Source organism: Cyclopterus lumpus, chromosome 21 (assembly GCF_009769545.1).
Source record: "Cyclopterus lumpus isolate fCycLum1 chromosome 21, fCycLum1.pri, whole genome shotgun sequence".
Lineage (NCBI taxonomy): Eukaryota > Metazoa > Chordata > Actinopteri > Perciformes > Cyclopteridae > Cyclopterus > Cyclopterus lumpus.
Genome location: NC_046986.1, coordinates 12571609 through 12588401, shown reverse-complemented (window position 1 = coordinate 12588401; position 16793 = coordinate 12571609). Strand labels below are relative to the sequence as shown.

At 40.5% G+C, this 16793-nt stretch overlaps 1 protein-coding gene across 2 annotated transcripts in view; it reads right to left on the bottom strand.

Moving 5' to 3' along the window:
* igf2bp2a (insulin-like growth factor 2 mRNA binding protein 2a) overlaps positions 1–16793 on the bottom strand; it is a 44279-nt gene that overhangs the window by 17589 nt on the left and 9897 nt on the right. For both annotated transcript variants that reach the window (XM_034562402.1, XM_034562403.1), the window contains exon 3: positions 135–183. In XM_034562402.1, the coding sequence (XP_034418293.1) occupies positions 135–183 (49 nt within the window). The remainder of the gene's footprint in view (positions 1–134; positions 184–16793) is intronic.

Here is a 16793-nt window from a genome sequence, read left to right as displayed (position 1 = left end):
TGCACCTAAATGCTCAAGGCTACAGAGAACACAGTATAAAAGCTGTCGACTCATGTGGGGAGACTAGTTTATGTGCTACCTGGTGCTTCAGTGGGCATCACACACACACACACACACACACACACACTACTGACCTCCCACTGTAGATGAGGGGGAATGTTCCGGATCTGGATCTTCCGACTCCTGCAGAGATGAGAGACATAGACAAAGTTGATTTAACAGACCTGAACCACACACTCTTAAGTTTGAGAGTTACAGTCATCGGTTGTGTTGGATACAGAAAAGCCAAACTCATATACAGTATAGACATTCAACAGCTGAGAAGCAGATATTTCAGTGACGAGGGCAGAAGTGCAGTCAGAACGGTGTCATCTTTAGGTAGGTGTGTAAGTGTGTGGGTATGTAGGTGTGTGGGTATGTAGGCGTGTAGGTATGTGGGTGTGTAGGTGTGTAGGTGTGTGGGTGTGTGTGTGTGTAGGTGTGTAGGTGTGTAGGTGTGTAGGTGTGTGGGTGTGTAGGTGTGTAGGTATGTAGATATGCAGATGTGTAGGTATGTATGTGTGTAGATATATATGTGTGTAGGTATGTATGTGTGTAGATGTGTAGGCGTGTAGATGTGTAGGTTTGTAGATGTGTAGGTTTGTAGGTTTGTAGATGTGTAGGCGTGTAGGTGTGTAGGCGTGTAGGTGTGTAGGCGTGTAGATGTGTAGGTGTGTAGATGTGTAGGTTTGTAGGTTTGTAGATGTGTAGGTTTGTAGATGTGTAGGTTTGTAGATGTGTAGGCGTGTAGGTTTGTAGATGTGTAGGCGTGTAGGTTTGTAGATGTGTAGGTTTGTAGATGTGTAGGTTTGTAGATTTGTAGATGTGTAGGTTTGTAGATGTGTAGGTTTGTAGATGTGTAGGTTTGTAGGTTTGTAGATGTGTAGGTTTGTAGGTTTGTAGATGTGTAGGTTTGTAGATGTGTAGGTTTGTAGATGTGTAGGTTTGTAGGTTTGTAGATGTGTAGGTTTGTAGGTTTGTAGATGTGTAGGTTTGTAGATGTGTAGGTTTGTAGATGTGTAGGTTTGTAGGTTTGTAGATGTGTAGGTTTGTAGATGTGTAGGTTTGTAGATTTGTAGATGTGTAGGTTTGTAGATGTGTAGGTGTGTAGATGTGTAGATGTGTAGGTGTGTAGGTTTGTAGATGTGTAGATGTGTAGGTTTGTAGATGTGTAGGCGTGTAGACGTGTAGGTGTGTAGGTGTGTAGGTGTGTAGACGTGTAGGCGTGTAGGTGTGTAGATGTGTAGGTTTGTAGATGTGTAGATGTGTAGGCGTATAGATGTGTAGGCGTATAGATGTGTAGGTTTGTAGATGTGTAGATGTGTAGGCGTGTAGGTGTGTAGGTTTGTAGATGTGTAGATGTGTAGGCGTGTAGATGTGTAGGTTTGTAGATGAGTAGGTTTGTAGATGTGTAGGCGTATAGATGTGTAGATGTGTAGGTTTGTAGATGTGTAGGCGTGTAGGTTTGTAGATGTGTAGGTTTGTAGATGTGTAGGTTTGTAGATTTGTAGATGTGTAGGTTTGTAGATGTGTAGGTGTGTAGATGTGTAGGTTTGTAGATGTGTAGGTGTGTAGATGTGTAGGTGTGTAGGTTTGTAGATGTGTAGATGTGTAGGTTTGTAGATGTGTAGGCGTGTAGACGTGTAGGTGTGTAGGTGTGTAGGTGTGTAGACGTGTAGGCGTGTAGGTGTGTAGATGTGTAGGTTTGTAGATGTGTAGGCGTGTAGATGTGTAGGCGTATAGATGTGTAGGCGTATAGATGTGTAGGTTTGTAGATGTGTAGATGTGTAGGCGTGTAGGTGTGTAGGTTTGTAGATGTGTAGATGTGTAGGCGTGTAGATGTGTAGGTTTGTAGATGAGTAGGTTTGTAGATGTGTAGGCGTATAGATGTGTAGATGTGTAGATGTGTAGGCGTGTAGGTGTGTAGGTGTGTAGATGTGTAGGTTTGTAGATGTGTAGATGTGTAGGTTTGTAGATGTGTAGATGTGTAGGTATGTAGATGTGTAGATGTGTAGGCTTGTAGGTGCGTAGGTTTGTAGATGTGTAGGTTTGTAGATGTGTAGATGTGTAGGTTTGTAGACGTGTAGGCGTGTAGGTGTGTAGGCGTGTAGGTGTGTAGGCGTGTAGATGTGTAGGCGTATAGATGTGTAGGTTTGTAGATGTGTAGATGTGTAGGCGTGTAGGTGTGTAGGTTTGTAGATGTGTAGATGTGTAGGTTTGTAGATGTGTAGGCGTGTAGGTGTGTAGGCGTGTAGATGTGTAGGTTTGTAGATGTGTAGATGTGTAGGTTTGTAGATGTGTAGATGTGTAGGCGTGTAGGTGTGTAGGCGTGTAGATGTGTAGGTTTGTAGATGTGTAGGTTTGTAGATGTGTAGATGTGTAGGTTTGTAGATGTGTAGATGTGTAGGCTTGTAGGTGCGTAGGTTTGTAGATTTGTAGATGTGTAGGTTTGTAGATGTGTAGATGTGTAGGCTTGTAGGTGCGTAGGTTTGTAGATTTGTAGATGTGTAGGTTTGTAGATGTGTAGGCGTGTAGATGTGTAGGTGTGTAGACGTGTAGGCGTGTAGATGTGTAGATGTGTAGATGTGTAGGCGTGTAGACGTGTAGGCGTGTAGATGTGTAGGTGTGTAGGTGTGTAGGTGAAGATGTTTCTTTCTGCAGCTAGACTCTCAGCAACACCCTCCTACTTGTGCTAATCAGTCTCTCACTACGAGATGTTGAAGTTACACACAAAACGCGAATAAGCAGATTTTAATCAAATATGTCGTAATTAATACAACAAGAATGATGAAGCATAATTTCATAAATCAAAACCAATTTCAAGAGTTTTTTTAACAGCAAGTTTGATAATGTATTGGCCCAATCGGTAATTCAACAATTAAAAAAACGACATAATAATTCTGAGATCATAGTTTATTATATATGTATATTCTTCATAGTAATAATACATTATAATATTTCTATATGGCATCATAATCAATACAAAAATTATCTTTATGTTACTGAAAGGAAACAATTACCACGTAGAGTATCCTATAATCACATTATAAGAGTGATTATGATCCATTACAAAAAAGATAACTATGGGAATTATAAAACATTGCAAAAAAAAGTCAACAAGCAATTAAGTATTGTTATACTTGACCTTAGAAGTAATGATTATTGTTATAAAGCATTATGAATGTGTATAAGTTTGTATAATAATAATTATAAATGATATCAGCAGATCATAATGTGTATAATGCATTATAGACATATAAGTCATAATAAGTGTTACCAAAGTCCAAAAACAAACACCAAAATGAAGTCATACAATTCACAGATATATTAAAAATGCTGGAATTTTACATGATGAATAATCAACTGAAGATGAAGTCTCAGTTGATTATTTTGTGTTTAGATTAGGCAACAAAAGAAAAAAAAGAAAAAATATTCATATCAACAAATAAACAAGATTTTCATTTATTTTCTTAAAAATCAAAATAACATCAATTTCCATGAAACCTTACTTTTCTGTAGCCTGTCAACTGAGTGAATTTGATATGTGATTGACAACAAAGATGATCAAACCCTGAGTTGTCGAGATGAAAACAATTATTACTTATTTATTAAAACACGCCAGCGATAGAAGGCAGAAATATGGGCGTACAAATGCGACAGCGTCACTCTCCGGCCAGTCATTCTGGGAATCCGGAGCTTCCACACAGGCTTCCACTCTCTCTTGTGAGCGTGTCAGCTCAAACAGCGCAGCCACACAAACCGCCTGCTGACCACAGGCTGTTAACAACTACATTAACGGGAGAGAGTCCAGCTCCGCAATGAGAGCTGCTGATTTAAGAGAGCAGAGAGGCTGGCGGAGAAAAAGTCACACTGCTGAGCAACCGTATCCCCCGGATTTAAGGACAATTAGGCGGAATTACAGGAGCAAGACTGGAGGACGGAGTACAGAAATAAAAATAAAGTGGAAGAGAAAAGGTCATAATAAAATGATAAAGGGAGGTGGATCTGAGTTCAGCAAGATTCTCTAACGGAGACATAAACGCACGGATGCAAGCATAAAACTTTGAGTTAGCTCCTGCATCTTCGCTCTGCATTAAATGCACGTGCTCACACACTAACACGCATTACTACGTCTAACCGCCGAGAGGACCGAGCCAGCAGCTGGACACGAATGACTCTTTCTCATTGTGCTGCTTGAGGACAAAAAGACACAAAGAGAAACACAGTCACAAAGATTTATAACCTCTTCTCTCCTCTCATAAACTAACCATCCAACTATTGTTAAAACATTGAGTAAAAGAATAGACTGTTATAATATTCAAATGATATATATTGATTAAAAGGTAAGCAATCACAAAAAAAGTCAGACACAACTAGTGGAAAATGTTCAATTCCACATGTAAATGGAATTTATATTAATGATTCTGGACATCTGTATCAGTGTCTAATAGGTTAACGCTTCAATAAATAAGTCTGTTTTTTCCTCCGTCGTGTGTCTCCTACAACAGAAACTAACAGCGGACACAAAAGCCCAGAAAACCAAAACTATTCCCTGAGTGTACGGTGGCCTGCAAGCTTTCTGTCACTGGTGGTGGTTTAAAGCGAGTGGCTCGATGAAAGATCTCTCTTGGCAACCGGTATCCAAACAAGGCTGAACCAATAAAAATCAGCCTGTACCACAAAAACACACCACCTTTTTTTTAAACATAGTAAACAACCTCCTGCTGTCCAAAAGCAGCCAGTAGCTGAAAAGCATTTGGCCAACTCCAAAACCTCAAAACAGCCTAAACTCTGGCATCCCCAAGCCGCCGAATAAAGAAACTAAAAGATCCTTTCATTCAGCATCCTCTGCTTCAATAGCCCCTTGGATTCTTTTGGCCCAGCTCTCTATTATGTTTTTACTAATTGATTTGCCAATTGATGTAACGTTAGACGTTAGACACTGAAATGCAGCACAGTGATGACCTCCTCTGGATTCGTAAAGAAAGTTAGAAGGTTTGCTGTCGGGGAGTTATTTTGATTTTTTATCAATATTGTCTCATCTATCTATCTACTATCTATCAGCAAGACCTTTGTGTGTAGTTTCTTCTCTGTAGCTTGAACATGTTTAAACATGTTTATATCATCGTGAAATATGGCGAGCTCCCTGAATGGACATCCCTTGGAAAAAGTGACAGTCTCTCCCGACAGTTCTTCAAGGTCTCATTTTCAGCATGCCTGGGGCTGCAGGCTAACCATAAGATCACTGCTTTCCGTCACCGTCTGTCTCCAGGATAGGGAGAGGCCCATGATATATGTCACCCTGCAGATATACTATTGTCTGCCTGCAGTGTTTAGGTCTAGCCACATACATCAGCTGTTCTCAGGTTATGTGCATTGCTTTATAATCTGGGAATAACCCTATAGCATTATATGAAGCAGCAGGCTTCTGCTAATATTTGTTTGTTTGTATTCAAGGTGAACCCAGCGCCCTTTCTCAGCTCCTCCTTTCCCAAAGTCAAAACTGAGCTGCAGTAAAAGATTGAAGTCAACGGTTACTTAATGTTTGTTTAATGTGACCGAGCTGTCTGCTGTTGATTTGGAGCAGCCAGCCAAGAAAAGGAAAAAAAGAGAAAGCGTCTCAATAATCTCACTAATACACACACATGCATAAGTAATAGGAATTTAACCTCTGAGAGGGCGGGCGGACAGAGGGGTGAGAAAGAGGGTATTCATCCCTCGCCAGAATTTAGCAATGCTCCTAAAAATGAACATCTGATCATCATAAGTGCTGAATTATACATTGAAAAAACATTTTCCTAAACTTTTGTTTTCTGCAGTGTTTTTACTTTAAACATTAAACATATTTAGCCACAAAAATGAGTGTCTCAGCCGGGCAGCATAGTGGCGCAGTAGTAAGCCCTGTCGCCTCATAGCAAGTTTGAATGTTTACTTGATTGGTCACCATAATTCAAGGCCAATGGGCTATGATGGTCAATGTTGCTTTTCTTGGTCTTACCATTAAGCAAAATTATGTCTTTGGGTTTGAATTGCTGGTTGGATAAAGTGTAATGTTTGACGGCGTCGCTTTGGGATCTAGGATATTGTGTTAGCCTTTTTTTTTTCACTGTGCTTTAATATTATTTTCAAACAATGAAAGTAAATTAACAGCTGATTAATCAGTTAGTAAATAAATTGCTATAGTTGCAACCCTATCGTAAGGAACAATGATCTCTCCATATTCATATGGCCTGAAAGAATTAGCAACTTCAAAAGTTTTGAATCATTTCCACATGATCTACAACTGCAGTCCATCATACATGAGTCACAGAGGGATGTGGAGAGAGATGATTAAATAAAGAGTGTGTGTCTGTCTTTGAAAGCAAACTATCTTTGGTGGAGGCAAAGAAAAGTAGAGGGATGAGACGTCACAGCTAAGGACAGTCTGGGAAGAATTCTACCACAAATGATAGACATAAAACATAACCCAATCTAAAATATAGGACGCATTTACAAAATACTGTGAGGTTTTGGGAGACATGATCCATCAAATGTAGACTACAAACTACCACATATGAGCAGCAGAAGATATATTAAGATATGTTACTTGAATTGAAGTAACAATATTATAAAAAATATGCAACTAAAAGTCCTGCATTTAAAATCTGACTCAAGTAAAAGTGCAGAATATTATAAAATATAGCCCTTTAATAAAATAATGTTCTATGTATAAATATACGTGGTTAATTTATACTACAACTTAAGCCATGTGATGAAACCATTTGCGAAAAAAGACGAGTTGCGGTTAAAAGCTAGTAAAAATATTTGTGCTTACATTGTATACACATACGGTTCCCAATTATCTATAATTACTTTAGAATGATACTAGAGATACTAGAGGGCTATATAATATTAATGAGCAACCTCTGAAGTGAAGCCAATGAAGAAGTGCCTTCACCTTGCATTCTTTCTAATGGCCAGTTGAGATCGACTCTTCTGGTTGCAAAAATAAGTCAGATTGTAGAGAAGTCTATGATATAATAATCCTACTTCTCGCTTGATTTATTATTTAGATAATAAACTCTCACATCATGAGGAATTGTAACACATAAAGGTCAGAGCACTTTTTCGGATACCTTTTAGAGTGCCTGGATTGAGGACAAAATCTTTTTCATTTTTAATAGAAACTCACAGGAGTGAATGATTAAACATTTCCTTCTCCGCTCAAGAATTCGGTCTAATGAGGCCTTTTAAAAGCCTTGTTTACATTTCTCTCCCTGCTCTGTGCGGATACCCATGCGGTCGGAGATCGGCTCATGAGGCCCGCTACGCTGTCCTGTGCCCAGCGGGGAAGCGCTATCTCTGGACGAATAAAAAAGGCATCCTAAATGGCCTTGCAGTGTGGAGCACACTTCCTCACAAACACTTCTGCACACACAGTCTCCTTCAGTAGAAAACTCACACCTAATTGTTTCTACATGGAAAATGCACCTGACTGATGATATTTTTTCTCCATTTAACTTCAATTCTCCTTTCTCCTGTGTCCATTTAACTGTCACTGACTGCTCTCCCCGACTGACTCGGCAAAAGTCTTAGATTAAAACCTGTCTCGCCGTTGTTTCACACCAGCCACATATTTGCTGCTTAACGCATTATTTATTCCTTGTGATAAAATGGTGAGCAATATCACCAAAGCGTTTTGGCGGATGACAGACACAGGAAGTCCACATCAAACTCGATATCACATGCAAGATAATTGATGACTTTCAAACTCAAAGATGATCTGGCATTCATCACAGCCATTTATGTGAAGATAAAATAGGAAATGAAAACCTCTGCGGTCATAAATCACACTGGAGGCATGTGATTATGCACCTATTACATGATCATATTACAAATTCTGTGTAATGCACTGTCCAAGTACTCATGTATCCGCTTCTGCAGTATAATATGATTGTCTGACAATCAGCAGCATTTACAGCTACATGTGTATGTACGTGAGCTCTGACACCATCAGTATAGTAAAGACTGTAAAGCTCAGAGCTGACAAATAAGTCAGCACTGTTCTTATTCCTCTTACTACATCTTACCAATGTTATATCTTACTGCAACTAGTGCTGATAAAAGGTCTAATTTATAGCTAGTCTAGATGTGAAAAAGCACTATCTTATATGGTTCTGTTTGAAATAGTCTGGTGGTCCTTATACGCAAGCCACAACCTCATCTAATCTGAATTAAATCAATTTCTAGCTTTGACCCGTAAAGCTCTTAAGCGCTTAAATGCCCTGAAATCTCAGAGAGGAAGCAACAAGTCAACAATATTCTGTAGACCCTACTGGGTGGGAGATGTCCCTCTGCTCCTCTTTTCAAATTCTGGCGGCGCTCCCACAGTGTCCCCATAGTGTTGTTAGATTAAGACAAGCTCAGGCCATTTCTTTGTGGCGCTCCTATGAGCACTTCTCTAAGGCCCATCCAATTGTTGTGGAGCAGAGATCACAGGAATGCGTATGAGAGAAGTGTCTGTGCATCCTTCAGCCACAAAGATGTGTTGCTGTTTGTTTGAAGGACAAACAAACCCTGAAGCGATTCCTTAGCTCACATGTTACCAGTGGCTGTTTGTAAAGTTGCATTTCATTTATTATACATACTGCACCCGACAGAGTCTGTTGAGATGTTGAGACTTCCCACATCTTGAGTGAGAGAAGTGTAGTTGATCTAGTGAGACTCTACATCTATATTTAAACATATATAAACAATTTATCATTGTATTATAGATGATGTTATATTTTAGTTCTACTTTAGAGATGCTCTCATTTGGTACTGATGAAGCACCATTAGGACAGTGTACAATTTCTACACTTCTGATTAATTGCAAAAGTGTAAATCATTCTGAAATAACTATTCCAATAATAAAGTATTAGTAACCTGGGTTTCAATAGAGCTTTTCATTCAAGGACGGTGCTTCAAGATCTCTGGAGGATCCAGCAGCAGGAACCATGCAGTTATATGCACTATTTTCATTTGCTAGATTTTTTTTTAAACATAGTTTGAGAACAATTTGGTTGATGTTAAAGAAACAAATGTAGAGTCTTATTTTATAGTCCTATTTTGGATCTAATTATTCTCTGTCTACATCATACTGAAACCATAGAACAACAAATGTTGAGGGTGACTAATGTTCTCTACTGTCACCTAAAGAGGATAACAAGGTTGGATGTTACTATTAAGTTTAAGTTACATAATATACATAGGTAGGGTAGGAATTTAGCAAAAACGCCATTATTAATCTTGAAAACTTTTGTTCTATTCAGTTGCAGGTCCCGCAAGAGAAAACTGAGGGGAAATTACAAAACGTTTAAGGTTTTATAAAAACCTAGAAGATTTTGGGTTTTTGAGAAAACATTGGTGGCTGGAGCTCCAGAACGCTAAACGCTCCTTAAAGCTAAAAGGACTGGTGATAATTATCTGTGGGTTTATCACAACAAGCGACACCTTTCACATACATGTAGCCACCGTTGAATGTAAAAAATTACTGATTATAGCAGCTTTAACTAACTGAATTAATGATCTCCCTAATTACTACAACAAAACATATCACATCATATTGGTTGTATTTGAGGGTGAATGCAAATCTTCAGAGACAGAAAATTGCTTATTTCTTCTTAAAAGAGCAGTGTTTAAGAGTTAGTGGCATCTAGTGGTAAAGTTGCAGATTGCATCCAACTGAATACAAGTACGCTCCCTTTCCAAGCATGTCAGAGTACTACGGTGGCCTCAAGGTGACATACATAAGATAAAGGCCTTCTCTAGAGCCAGTATTTGGTTTGTCCATGCTGGGCTACTGTAGAAACATGGCAGTGCAATATGGCAGACTTCTGAGGTATTCTATGCTCTTTATTTAGAAATAAAAGACTCATTCTAAGGTCTCGAAAGCAAACAGATGGTCAGTTTCAGGTGATTAGACATGAAATAAAGCTTAAGTATGAATATTGTATTCCATTTCTGCCAATAAACAAATCCCCCTTAATCCTTCACACGGCTCCTTCAAATTGCATAAAAAATATATATACCCTATCGATATTTCCAAAGTAATAATAATTGTCACTGGTCAGTTTCCTTCCATTCATTCTCATTAAATCCTTTCATTCCTCCAGGCCTTCATTAGCATGAATCAAGGATCTCTCTCTCCATCCTCTAACTGAGAAAACAGCCATTGTATCTGCTCTACTTCATTGTTCCCCAACCTCACATTGTTCACACCGATACTGCAGAATGAACAAAGCTGCCGCTCCACGGTGCCGCTAACCATCTCATCTCAGCATGTGTAGCGCTCAGGTACCTGCTTCTGTTTCCCCTTCCAGCCCTCAGCGGGAGAGAACTCATCAGAATTCAGCAGGCTCACCTGCCTGCCTGTTTCTCTTCACACATTAGTTTTCTCTGTGGCACCGAGGCAGGGAGGCACATGCTGCTCTAATGGAGGCCACAGCCTTCCTGTTGTTCCTACAAGTGACTCAATAGATGTTCAACGACACGGTTTTACTCAGAAGCAGACCCTCTTTGCTCATTATCAACTGTGTCAAAAGAAGCTGATTTCTATTTAAAACATGTTGATCCTAGTCAGATCTTTGTCCAGTTAAAATATTTAAAAGTCAAAGGTAAAATTAGTCTGTGTCTGATATATTTCTTCCACAACAACTTAAAGTGTGTACTGCACACAAAAGTCCATTCTCAGTGTATCAGTATACGTGCACTGGAGGTTTCCACATCAAGTGTGTGTTAAGTTTCATATTGGGTTGTGATTGGTTTTCAAACTCACATTTAAGGTGTGAAAACAGCCTTCTTATGTCAAACTGTACATAAATCATTCTGGCAAAACAAATAGTGAAGTGAAGAAACAATAAGAAAAATACATATTTGAGTTGAAGGGGACTATATACATACATATATATATATATATATATATATATATATATATATGTATACACCAACAACCAACGTTCCAACAGCCCTCAAAAAACACAAGCTCATAAATGTGATGGACAGGAAACATCATGTGCATTCCTGTCCAGAAGTCATTTCTGTTAACCATGTACAATACAGCAAACATTCAATGAGCTTCAATTACGGCATTTGGTTCAATTTACTGGTGCTAAAACCACTTCTCTCGCCACTGAGCCACAAGCGTCAAACTAAATAAATAAATAAACAAGCAGAAAGATGATTCAAGAGTCATGTGCCACGCTGCTCTGTCCTGCGCACATCAAACACTTGCCTGCTCCTTCACACTGCTCCTTCACTAACTGAGGACTCCTCTGAGTCCCCCGTCACAAAGCCCATAGTCAGCACTGTCACTGACAGGCACGCAAGGAGCCCACAGGGACACAGCTGACACGCAACCGCACACATCTAACACGAACACACACACACACACACACACACACACATGCACACACTGATGCATTTTCTGTGTCTCTCTCACACACCTCAGTGCTAAGAGCTACTGACAGGGGGATACCAGCTCATACTGCGTCGGTGCAGTGTGGGTCCGCTGTTAGCTGCTCCTCATGGCTGCTTCCATTGCTTTATGTTCAGTTGTGCAGCTTGCTTCTTAGGTCTCATCCTTTAATCTGCCGGCCATGAGGTATTATACTGGAGCTGGGAGGATGAGCCCGCCCGCCATAGGTGTAGGTCCCGGCAGGGTTAACCAGAATCAATACCGCATGCAAACTACTCAACATTAAGAAAGCCCTCAAACTGTTTCCCTGCATGCCTCCTGCTAGCAAGCTTTAGTTGTTCACACACACATGAACGCACTACCCCCCGCCAAAGATTCATCCACTGAGAATCAGAAACACTGACAAACCCGGTCAATAAGCAGCATTTTTTTAAACAGTCCTGCCAGACAGAGCTGCTGTCACTGAGGAGTTCTCGTTCTCCAAACAGCGGAGGAACAGAGCTTTTGTAAACAGCGAAACACACACTGTTTCTCAAACACAGGGTCGAGGACCGGTGCCAGGCCGGGTGACATAGGCTGACACGGGTGTGTGGTGGAGCATGAGTTCAATTATAGCTGTGTGTTCACTTTTGATCATTTAAGTTCATTTGGTTTCAGTTGGTTTATTGTTTTATTTTATTGAATCACATTGTCAATACTATTATGGAGTGTGTTACAGTTGTTTTAGCCTGTTTGTGTTTGTAATTATTTATTTAATAAAAGTATTTTTTAAAACTTTGAAACCTTACTTTTCATTTTTTTCCAGTATTTTCTTTAACATCTTCAGGGCCCTGCCCTGCCCTGCCCACACAGGATTAAGGAACCGCCTCACAGGCGTGAGACCGAAGGACAAAGGCCCCGACCGGGAGGAATCATTTGTTGACGTTGGACCCCCATCACCCCGTTCCGATTTATTAAAGGACACTTTTTGTTACGCTACCGCTGTCTCTGAATCTCCTGATTTTGTTCTGAATCTTGCCTCCCAGTCCCCCGGGGTGCCACAGTGTGTGTGTTTCGGTGACAAGTTTGGAGGACGCCTGTATGCTGTGTGGGAAAGTAATATGTAGACTAATTCCATTATCGGAGACACACTCAAAGGGTTTCAAAGCCCTGATCAATATGCGATAAATAATTGAGTAAATATCTAGAGTTCACATCGACATCTTAAGTTAGGAAGCCTGAGCTCCACTGAGGAGAGGAGCGGGTGGAACGGCCTGTTGTGTGGGCAGCATTTAAAGTGAGACAGAGAAGGCGAGGGAGAATTCTTTGTGATTGTGGGAAAGGTGTGTTGTTCGTACCTCTTGTATGTGACTATAAGGCACTCGGTAAACGTCTGACGAGCCGGAGCGATTCTTCTACTCACAAAAGCCATGACGGGGGTTATGTTTGTTTATTGTCTGTCTTCCAGGTTTGATTTTCGAACAAAATCCAACAGTATGAATGCAACACTACACAATTACAGTAGTGAGGTTAAAAACTAACCAAACACATGTCAGTGTACCACCTGAGGCTCAATATCAAAGGATTAATAACAATTAGAGACGGTCTTTGTTTTGCTAGACAGGATATTCAAGGGGGGCAGTTCACTAATTTAATAACTATGTCCAGCCCTACTTGGGCTTGCAACTCTCCTCCATACAGAAACGCCGAAACAAATCTGTAAGCATTTACAGGTCGGCTGCTTTCATCATTCATGGCAGAAAACATACAAGGCTCATTCCCCTCCTGGTTCCGCTAAATTAAAGGGGCTATAAGGAGTGAGGGCGACCTAAAAACCTGTGCATGAGACAACTGCTCTGAAAGGCAAATCAGAGCTGCGTTGTGTCTGGTGGCATTTCTGTTATTTGCACTGACATTTTGTGATCAATTCAGAGCCCATCTGTGTGTGTGTGTGTGTGTGTGAGGGGGGGAATCATCTGCCTTGAGCCTACCATGATGTGCGGTGATGGGGAGAAAGAAGCAATACTGTAAACGCTCCTCAAATGCCTGAGGTGGCTGGGCATCCATCAAAGGGCGCAACAACTACACTTGAAACAGGGAGAGCAAACACAAGTCCTGTTAACGGTTACTATTCTTTAAGTGCAGCATATCTAATCTCTCATCTTCAGCGTCTCCACATCCAAACCGCTGTCTCTTTGACATCAAACTTGCCTTTGAAGCCTGTCATTCTATGTCTCTATAATTTATTCTCCCGCAACGTCGGAGCGTTCGGAAAGCGACCTGCCTGGAGTCACTTCTCACACCACTTAAAACAAAATCATCTCAGCAACCATCTCTGAAATGAACTGGTGCCTCCCACTCAGGGGAATGGCAGGAACAAAAAGGCACTGTACAAACACACACACACATTATGCAATGACAGAGACACACACACAACTTCTACTGTCAAATAATTCCTCCAGTGGTAACTCTACTCAGAATAAACTGCCTGTCTGTTACACTCCCTGATAGGGTGGCTCACATTCAGTTTACAGTACATAACAGAGTTGTAGGCTATGCTACTAACACCCGGCCATGCTCGAACACAGCCGGCGTCATTCTGCGCCGCTACAATGTGCCACGGGAGCTGTGACATTGTGAGCTGGAAGGAAGCGCTGAGAGACAATGCACGCACTCTAGGTGGTTCACATGACATGGTACGCAGACACAAAACATGCGCATGCTGGGAGGAGGAGGACGATGGACGAGCGCTAAATGCTGCAGAGAGTGTGACACTCCCTGGAGCAAGGAGGCAAACGACAGCTGCATCTTGTGTAATTCAGCAATAATTAAAAAAGAAATCACCTGAACATGCACAGAACGAGCATGTTGATGTTCAGTAAACATGGGGGGAAAAGAGCAATCTTACAAGACCCCATTAACATTTGCAACCATCCGACAAGAACTCATGCATGCATGGCTGCATTGACATTAAATATTTAAAATCCTGGTGAGCTGAAGATCTGTGCTGTTGCCGTGGGTATTTTGTATTTATTTTTGTATTAAGATCGTGCTAATAATAATAATAATAATGTACACTTTATTGATCCTACAGTGCGGAAATTCTTCTCTGCATTTGACCCATCCTTAGTTATTACGTAAGGAGCAGTCGGCTGCAGGGAAGTGCCCAGGGAGCAGCTGGGTAGGGCGGGGGTTCAGTGTCTTGCTCAAGGACACTTCGACATGCAACTAAGGGGAGAGCGGGGATCAAACCGGGTACCTTGTGGTTGCGGGACGACAACTCTCCCCATGAGCTACGCCGACCCGAAAGGATATAGGGGCACTCATCAATTTCAATTGGATTTGTGTCCGCGTGTGCTTCATTTAACCTGACAGGGATGGCAATTCATCAGTCAGTGTCATGATGTTGTTTGCGGGAGACAGAGGTCCTGCATTTCTGGCTGGGCAACCAGTGTGTAGGCAACAGCTGAAGACAGATGGTAACAAAAATAAAAAATACTCATTGATAAACACATATGCGCTCATGTACATTGTGTCAGTTTCATTCGTGCTGATTTACTCATTTAAAATGGGACCCTTTTAAAAACCTCAGGCTTGCCATCGCACTCCTCGTGTAGGCTGTAGTAGAATTAACCGCAGCAGCTACTGCACCCACGGGAACCCCCGAGTATAGACTGTCTAGTGAGATGCACACAGATTGAACCCTTCACGATAAAACATTCTGCGCCTCCAAGGAAATATTAGGGTCATTAAGACAACAACTATTTACAAACGGTTGTTTCCTTATTCTGCCCCTGTGTGCAGCGGATGTCTGAGAACATTCCGCTCTGCAACCTGACGTTTGGTGTGAGACAATCGAAGGGACTCCCATGAGGTCTTGCCTTTTTTACCCTGCAACTATGTTCTTCCCTTTCTGCCCGTCCATCCCTCTCTCACTATAGCTTTCTCTCTCACACCACGACTGACTGGATATTGGCATGTACTGGGTCACTTGGCAGGGATGCAGATGGAGCTGTACTCTCTGCTCTCTAGCACCTGCCTGGCCCACATTACCCAACTCATCTCTGGCTCAGCAAATCATAGCGGGATCAAGCACAGCTGTGTAAAACAACAGGCTTTTACGGCATATCACAATGTGAAAACTACTTCTGCTGAAACTAAACTGCCACAGCTCAGTTCTATGAAACTTAAGGGCTGGCTGGATGTTCAGAAATGTGCACTAATAGACGGAAATGTAATCAAGGATTCAAAGAAATGCTAACAACTTAATTTAAAAAGTGATTTACATGTTTTTTAAGATTAGCTCAGTTATGGTACACTAATTATCTTTATTGCCGTGAGTTAGATGAGAAAATCAACAGCCCTCTCATATTTGTATTCTAAAAACATTTGAGAGTAGTATACTCAAGTAACTCATCTGAGCAGGAAGAATATATTAAAAAAATATGATATGACGAACCAATTCCCAACAGGCCTTATCTACAAATAATGAGAAGAGGGAATGTGTGCGTAATTCAATGTTCCTGCGTATTTTTACAACACATGTTAAATACCTGAGACAAATAAATTAATTAGGTGAAGTTTTTAATGTTAGATTCAATGTTATACTTAGCTACAGTTATCAGAACAATAGGAACATTCAGCCTCAAGTGTGTACTGCAGATATAAATTGTTAATAAAAGACTATGGAAGACATTTTGTGAATTTATTTGGCAACCCTAATACAATCTCCTGCAATTCTGGACTTTGGGAATGACTTCTTCAGTCTTCTACTTTCAAGTAAAAGAATAGGCATTATTAAGATGTCCCTCCAATCATTTATCCTTAACGGTTATATGAAAGAGCACATGCAATTTAGCTTGTTACTTCAAGAGCATGAACCATCTTGATGTGCCATTGCAATTATTGTATGGTTACTGTATAGTAATTGTGGCAGGGGGGGTTGTGATTTTGTCATTATATGTTTTATTGTTAAGCACACCAAAACATATTCCTAATTTTCTGTGATTGATAAGGTAATACATTATTGAATCTTGACAAGACAATTTTAAGAGACTGCCCCACATGTTTTATGATAGTAACATCAAACAAATACATTTGTATTTATCTTTTTTGCATGTTGAACTTTCCTGTTTCCTATTTTAGCGTAATATTTACATTTTATAGCAAGACGTTGCTGACAGACCTGTGATTTAATGCAGTGAACCTGACACCTGACAAAAAATGTATTTGTCTAAAACTAAGACAAAGCTTCACCACGACAGTTTCAAGACAGAGTAAAGTTAAATGGGACTGGACAATGTTGAAATATCCATAAGTTATATTAAAACAAACTACCAGC